The sequence below is a fragment of the Gordionus sp. m RMFG-2023 genome, chromosome 5, assembly GCF_954871325.1.
Source record: "Gordionus sp. m RMFG-2023 chromosome 5, tfGorSpeb1-WG-v2, whole genome shotgun sequence".
Taxonomy (NCBI): Eukaryota; Metazoa; Nematomorpha; class Gordioida; order Chordodea; family Parachordodidae; genus Gordionus; species Gordionus sp. m RMFG-2023.
The window spans coordinates 25,754,240-25,762,641 of record NC_088779.1 but is presented as its reverse complement, the minus strand read 5'-3'; the positions used below and the strand labels follow the sequence as shown (position 1 = coordinate 25,762,641).

The 8,402-nt window shown below is 25.8% G+C and overlaps 1 protein-coding gene across 2 annotated transcripts; it reads right to left on the bottom strand.

Annotated features, from left to right (window-relative positions):
* Positions 1 to 362: 362 nt before the first annotated feature.
* On the bottom strand, positions 363 to 7,386 carry LOC135929491 (RNA-binding protein Nova-2-like). Of its 2 annotated transcripts, none has more exons than XM_065466098.1 (6): positions 7,220 to 7,386; positions 7,035 to 7,178; positions 6,881 to 6,990; positions 6,024 to 6,843; positions 5,927 to 5,978; positions 363 to 549 (listed from the first exon to the last, which is right to left on the bottom strand). In XM_065466098.1, the coding sequence occupies exons 1-5, from the start codon at positions 7,314 to 7,316 to the stop codon at positions 5,968 to 5,970; spliced, it is 1,182 nt and encodes a 393-aa protein (XP_065322170.1). In that variant the 5' UTR covers positions 7,317 to 7,386; the 3' UTR covers positions 363 to 549; positions 5,927 to 5,967. The 2 variants fall into 2 exon arrangements, with proteins under 2 accessions (XP_065322170.1, XP_065322171.1); XM_065466099.1 differs by lacking the exon at positions 363 to 549 and adding an exon at positions 5,689 to 5,871.
* Positions 7,387 to 8,402: the final 1,016 nt, after the last annotated feature.

The window sequence follows — 8,402 nt, the reverse complement described above, 5'->3', positions numbered from 1 at the left end:
CATATATTTTCGAAATCTCGAAGCTTAGGCAAATTTTTCTGGTTAAAATATTGAGTTAGCTGTTAATCTCAAAACAAGCTGTTTAATAATACTAGTTTGAAGGGTTTTGATTCACAGCCCGGGTTATTCATACCAGATCACTTAAATATTTTTATTTTAAAAAATAGTGATTAGTTGAAAGTGAAGGTAAAAAAAAAATATTTAATAATATGCATTTTTTTGGCTTTGAGATCATCTATCTTATTTATTAAGAAAAATCAAATCTATATTAGTTACTTCATACGACATTGATTAAGATTTCTATTAAACTACAAAATGAAATAAAAATCTATATATATAATAATATATTTAAGAAAAATATTATTCAAAATATAAATACCATTTTACAAATATTTTCTTTCTAATGTTAAAATTGAAACAATATATAAATTTTATTTTTCCATTGTCATTGATTAATATTTAATCGGGCCTGATGAATTCTTTCTGATGCTGATTCTTGAAGTATCAATTCAGTTGTTGTCTCTCTGTGAGGAAATCAATTTTCGTTTCCTTTTAATGTGTTTTACAGGTCACATAAGTAATGTATTGCATATAAACTGAAACCTTTAAATTTGATATTTTAGTCTATATAAACATTTTTAAAAAAATTTACAAAATAACATGACTTATTTGTATTATACTTATACAAAATTTTAAAGAAATTATGGAGTGATTGAATGAGTGATGCGTGTCTTTAAAAATGGATAGATTTAAATAGTAAAATGAATTTTACAAACTTAGTCTGGGCATTAAAGTTGAGTGTTTTCATGTTAGTTTTAAAAAAAAATTTCCTTGTTTTAAATAAGAACTATTTTTAAAAATATCCTTAACAGATTCTTTGTTATCTACATCTAGTTTTGCTGAAATCTAGCAAATAAAATTTAGATAGAAACCAAGCACATATAATTTATGAGCCGTAATAAATCGAATGTTAAAAGTAACCCAAAAATTATAAATTTTGCTAAAACTTACTTTCATATTTTATAAAATGGATAAATAAAAAATTATATTAAAATTTATTTCTAAGTTACATTCATCTATAAATTTGGCGTAGAAGCTGTTTAAAAAATTTTATTAACAAACAATATTTATGCTAAATTTGGGCAATAAAAATCAAGATTTTGGCAAGCAATAAATTTTTTATTGATCAATATTCACTTATAATGGGAACTGGATTTTCTATTTCTCTTGCCAAGGTATAATTTGGTGTATTCACAAATGATGTGTAGTATTGTTATTTTATTCCCAAAAAGTTAATCATTCTCTTTAAAAATATGGCCAATTATGACTTAATGTAACTTGTTAAACATTTTAAAATCTTTTACTTGTTGCTAGTGTAGTTAAATGGCTCAATTTGACCCAATTTTTAAAAACGACTAACTCAATATTTTATCCAGAAAAATATTATGCAAGCCTAAAGATTTTGCTCTTAGGTGGCACATAAAACAAACATCTATTGGCAAAATCTTGACGCTTAAGCAATATTTTCCTGGTTATAATGCTGAGTTAGCCGTTTTTAAAAATCTGATCAAATCGAGCCGTTTAATAACAACAACACTACTTGTTGCTAATAATAACAAAAAAATAATATATTTCATAATTGTGCCAAATTTGGAGAGATAATAATTAGTGACCTGCATCAAGCCAATTATGCAGCCTCACCCCAAAAATTTTTTAAAAATTTGCCTGGCGCAAGTGTGATCCTGAACAAAAATTTCTTAATTCATATCAAAAAGCCTTTACAAAGAAATTATTTGTCCACCCAACCTGGCCTGATTATATTTAAATATAAATATTCATATTTTGTAAACACAACAAAAACCTGTAATGGATTAAATTATTGTTTTTTTTAAAAAAATTTGAAATTTTAAACATTCCAATTAAATGAATTTTTGGCTCTAAGAACAATGTTATTAAGTTGTATCAGTGTTTTTTGAAAAAATAGGCTCAATCTCTTTAAAAAATTATTGGCCCAGTGCAACTCAGCATTTAATATCGAGTTAGCCCTAAAAAAAAATGATATTTATAAATAAACAAAATTTTCCCACTAACTTTCAGATAATCTAGAATCTAATGATTCAAAATGTGTATAGTGAATGAATACACACATCAAATGAGCAAAAAAAATGAGATTTTCGGCCGACCCCTTTCGATTTTTTTAAAATTTGGTAAGCAAAGAAAGGTCAATGTAATTAAGAAATAGCCAAAATTTTAGCCTCCTAACATTTATATTTTTGAAGATATTAGGGTTCAAATCATTCAATTAAGCATATCTTAAAAACTACTTAATTGTAAATAACGAATTTAATATCAAAATTACGTACAAAGATTCTACTTTTAGATAAAAAAAAATTTATTTTTTTTACCAATTACCGGCCATTTTATTTAATATATAAGGACTAAAAACGATTTTTTGGAAATAATACGACCTTCAATTTTTAAAAAAAATTTAGTAGACATTATTAAACTCTTTCTTTACATTTATATAAAAAAATTGGTTTGGGACGTGGCCATCTTCATTCTCAAAATCGATAAAAATGTTTAGAAAAGTGTATAAATATTTTCCCGAAAAGCGGCGTCTTTGTATAAAATTATATATTAATCAGTTTTTAATGGTTTTTCTTGGACTATTTGATATAATTTAAAGGATTATTCATCTTGCAAGTGAAAATAACAATAAATGGGGCTTTCGTTCAATTATAGAAATTGTATATCGATAAAAGTATAGCATATATTTAATGAATATTAATAAAATATATTTAACCAAGTTTATAGTTTTTGAATATATGAATCAGAATCTTGTGCATTTCATAGACGCCAAAAAATAATATTAAAATTTTCTCTACTCAATTTTTTAAAATAATTTGATATTTTTAAAATATTACAAATATTAATTTATTATTATTATATACAAAATAAAAGTATTATCATAAAATAACCCAAAACAATACAAATATTGGATCGGATTTTCTAAAATCGGCATAGCCTTACTAAATTAGAATAACAAGTGTTTCAATCAATAAAATAAATAAAAATTTTAAAATTGATTAATCCAATAATACATGCTCACTATATTAATTCATTTTTTAATTAATTTATTGGTATTTTGATTTCTATCAACACCTAACCCCAAGCCTGGAAAAACTATAGACGAATATACAGTTAAAATTGTACAAGAATTTTATTGTATGAACGAAATAAGCAGAATCATGCCAGGCAAGAAAGATTGCGTTTCGATTTTGACCAAAGACGGAAAAAAGAATACCATTCATAAGAGATTAATTTTAGATAATTTCAAAGAAATTCATATATTTTTTAAAGAAATGAGGCCTGATGTTAAAATTGGTTTTTCGAAATTTGCAAGCATTCGCCCAAAAATTGTATACTCGTTGGAGGTAGTGGTACACATGTATGTGATTGCAGCTACCACCAAAATTTTAAATTAATGATCATTGGATCAAATTTACCCAATGATATGTTGCCCTTTAAAACATACAAACATATTTTACACTTAATAATTTGTAATTCGCCTCAACCATCCAGTTTATATGGGCAAAGATAATTGTCCAGGGTCAACACATTTACGCGATCAAATAGAAATATTGTTTCTTTCTAAGGACATCGAATTTATAACATACAAACAATGGCTATCCGTAGATAGAACCACTCTTGAAACAATAACCAAACCAGTAGGTGAATTTATCAATGCCTTTTTTGAAAAAATGGAATCTTTATTACTCCATTTTTTTATTTCAACGCAACAATCGTTGTATCAAAACAATCTAAAATTGAACTTAGACGAAGACCAATATTTAATTTTATGTGATTTTTAAAAAAACTATAGCTTTATACTTCAGGATGAAGTACAAAATTATCATTGGAATAGGGCTCAATCCACTGCTCACCCTTTTATTATATATAATAAAGATAATTTTGCCAATATTTGTTGCCTAAATTATGTAATGATATCCGAATCTTTGCAACACAATACAATAGCAGTACATAATTTCAAAAAAACATTAGTAAATTTTTTAATTAATAAAATTTGTAGGCCAAATAAAATTTTATTTTTCCGATGATAAAAATCGTAAAAATTTTATTAATATTTGCCATCATGAGATGGAATTCGGGGTACAGGCGAAATGGCATTTTTCTGCTATAGCACACAGGAAAAGTGTTTGTGATGGGATTGGTGGCACTGTTAAAAGATTAGCCGCTAGAGCTAGTTTACAAGGCCTTACTTAAAGTAAATAACCACATCATATGAAATGTACGAGTTAATAAAGAAAATATTAATGTCATATATTTTGAATAGATGACCAAAATAAATTATGATTACGAAGATATATTACTCAGGAAAAGATTTTCATAAACTAGATCTATACCTGGAACACACAAAATACACACCTTGATTCCAACAGATCTACACTACATCAATTTAAAAGTAAAATGTATTTCAATTCAATAGAAAGTACTATAGAATAGTTATCATATAATGACGAAAGTATAATTATTAAAGAAATATCAGGATACCTAACGTATCCTTATGATTCTAATTGGTGGTTAACTTTGTTTTAGTGAAAAATTAAAAGCAGGAAGAAATATATATAAAGTTTTTAACCCATCCAGACCTTCTAATTCCTTTACATTTCCAAGTATAGAAAACACTCTTTACTTGCCCAAATGTCATATCTTAACATTAGTTTCACTGTTAACTGCTACTGGCCGTAGTTATACATTGTTGTCACAAGAAAGTATTTTATACAAAGACGCTCCCTTTTGGGACAATATTTATACACTTTTCTAAACATTTTTATTGATTTTGAGAATGAAGATGGCCACATCCCAGATTAATTTTTTTTATAAGGAAGAGTTTAATAATGTCTACTAAATTTTTAAAAAAAATTGAAGGTCGTATTATTCCCAAAAAATTGTTTTTAGTCCTTATATATTAACTAAAAGTAGAATCTTTGTACATAATTTTGATATTAAATTTGTTATTTACAAATATGTAGTTTTTAAGATATGCTTAATTGAATGAAGGCAGATAATGGTAAAAATAAGTCATTTTTGCCACTTTGAACCCTAATATCTCCAAAAATATAAATGATACGAGGTTAAAATTTTGGCTATTTCTTAACTACGCTAATCTTTCTTTGCTTACCAGATTTTAAAAAAATCGAAGGGGGTTAGCCAAATTGTGGTTGATTTGTCATGGAATGACCCAGTAGTGTTGTTAAATGTATTAATTTGAGCCAATTTTTAATAATGGCTAACTAATATTTTAGCCAAAAAAAATAGTGTAAGCCTGAAGATTTTGCTTATAGATGGCACAAAGGTTTGGACATATTATTATAATTATATTATTGAAAATTGATTTTAAAATATCATTTAGCTCAAGAAATTTTGATGTGAAGAAATTGATTAATGAAAAGGGAAAATCAAAACCAATTTTGCAAAGCTTAAAAGATGAAACCAAACTTGCATTCACAATTTTTTGAATGAATAAATATGATAAATATGGCACTGGATGAATAATCTATCTATTATTCCCAATAGAAAATATGTTTAGAATGATAAATGATTTTTGGATATGATATTACAAATATAAAAATAATAATTGATTCACTATAAACTTTATGATTCGTCAATGATGTTTTATGATACTATGCAAGGAAAAATAACAATGGACAAAAATGATATGTATTATTTTTATTTAAAATATATATTAGATGATTAAATATATCTAAATGATCAAGCAATAAATGGATTTTCGATTTAAAACAAAGATTGAGGTGAATGATCCATTAGATTGACATGGTTGATAATGTGCTAAAGTGGTATGGTAAGATATTATGAAGTGGTATTTTATAAATATAATATTTACTTCAATTTAATCATTTGAAGCAATATTCAAGTTCTTTGAGATTAAGGGTTTCCTATAATGATTTTAAAATATATTTCATTAAAAATTATCAAATAACCTCCATATGAAAAGGAATCTATAAATGAATGTGTATTCGATTTTGTAGAAGATAATAACCCACCATTTAATGAATTAGCATTACTCTGGTGTTCATTTTGGTTAGAATAAATAAATTTTGAAAAATCATTAATCATATTAGAAGGGATGTCATTCTCCATATTCAAATTATTAGAATTGTTTGTAGCATTATTTAATAAATTTAACAAAGAAGTTAACACAGAAACTTTATTATTATTAATGTTAGTGTTTTGTAATTCTTTTGAAACTAAATTTAGTATCCCAGAAGCAATTATGGCTAAAAGTCCATGTTTATGTAAAGTTTGCAAAGCTAATTCTATTTCCCTTAATGAAATTTTATCAAATCCTATTTGAGAAAAAGTATTAAGTAAATTGTTTATCATAGGCGTATTCATATTTGAAACTAGGTTTATATTCAATAATGGTTGTTTATTCTGATTAAGTAAAGCACTCATCACCATCAAGTTATTGTTTGAGGGTGCATTACCCATCAATGAATTACCATTATTTGATGTATTTTTCTTTGAAAATGTATTGTCATATTTTAAGTTTAACAATGGAATAGAATTAGAAGAATCATCCTCCATTTTATCTAACACAAAGCCTAATGCTTTTTCCATTTGATCCTGATTTCCACTAATTGTCAGTATTCTTTCAATTGAATCATGTGATTTGCCATCATTGCCAGTTCTATGCGATATTTCTATGTGAGCTTTTGATTCTTTTTTGATTAGGTTAATATTTGTTCCATTTTTCCCAATTATCATTCCAGCTAATGTATTTGGCACAAGTACTCTAACCTTAAAGAATTGATAAAAAGAACTATTATAAGTTTACTTGTTCTTCAGGAGCCTTTTTCTCTTCAGATATTTTATGAAGCATTATATCAAATGCACCTAATATGCCTTCTCTATCACCAGATATCAAACAAACCCTTTCTTGTGTGCCTATTTTTCAATTAATTATATTTTTCTATAATATCATATATAACCAGGGAAATATTCTTTATTTTTAGACATTTTAATTTTTGTATTCGTTTGCTTTTGTATAGATGAGACAGTGTCCCCTGATTTCCCAATAATGGCACCAGCTGTATTTGTGTGAATAAGAATTTTTAAATGCAAATGGCCCCTTTCTATATAATTTATATAATAAAAAATAAGTAGGCAATAAAACTCCTATTAGAACGCTTTGGAGGTTGATATGAATCTTCAGTATCGTCAAAGGATCTTTTCTTACAATCATTACCTGAATTTAATGTGGGGTCATCCATTTTATTTTTAGAACACTGAATTAAAATCGGAAAATATTGAATAGATTAGTTTTGGCAAAAGATTGACATTTTGTAGACACTTAATAAGTCAAATTTGCCACAATGATATGTCTACTGATAATGGTTGATGTTAAATAATTGACATGTGTGCCAGTAATCATATGTTTTATATTATCTTTTTTTAAATTATTGTTAATTATCGTCATGTCATGAATGGTATATTTATATTAATAACATCAGGCGCGTACGCAGGAATTTGGTTTGGGGGGGGGGGGGGGGGGGGGGGATTATTGAGAAATATTTTGTTATTTATAAATACTGTGTTAATCGAGATTTTTATTTAACTTTAATTGTTTTTATAGCCTTTAACTATATATTTCGTTTAAATTGTTTTTTTTTATAATACATATATATATATTGGAATTTTGTAATATAAAATTTATTTGATATAAAGGACACACAAAATTATGATACTGGAATCGTACCAAATGATGATCAAATGTGATGAATCAACTGGGAAGGAGAATTGTTAAACTTAATAACAAACTAGACGAATCTAATATGGATAATGGAGTTGTTATAAATGGAAACGATTATTAAAATTTGGTATATTAACTTACTAGAACCATTATGATAGTTGGTCAACAGGCTATAAATTCTATAGAGTAAAACCAATGACATTTTTCAAAATATTCTTAATCCACGTAAAAAAAGAGAAGTTATTAAAGAGTTGTATAAAATAACTTAATAAATTAAATATAAATCAGTCATAATGAACATATATAAATACTTAGATAACCTTAAAAAATATTTGCTTAATAATGAATTAACAGTTAATTTTGAAATTTCTTGATGACCTATTGATATTTTTCGTATTTTTGATTTCTGGGATTATGACCAATTATGGGAATTAACATTGCCTAAAGATGAATTTTTAGGTATAATTAAAAAATATTATGTAGATAGGCCATTTTTAATTCAATTACCGGATCATTAAAAATATCATATTGACAAAATTCAGTCTAAAAAAATTATAATACTAGTGACATAGGTTATTATAATAATAATAGAAATAATTATAACAAA

Coding starts and splice junctions, on each gene's coding strand:
- LOC135929491 (XM_065466098.1), bottom strand. CDS start 7,316: ATGGATGACCCCACATTAAATTCAGGTAATGATTGTAAGAAAAGATCC. Junction 6,991..7,034: donor AAATAAAGAATATTTCCCTG/GTTATATATGAT, acceptor ATTGAAAAATAG/GCACACAAGAAAGGGTTTGT. Junction 6,844..6,880: donor AAAAGGCTCCTGAAGAACAA/GTAAACTTATAA, acceptor CAATTCTTTAAG/GTTAGAGTACTTGTGCCAAA.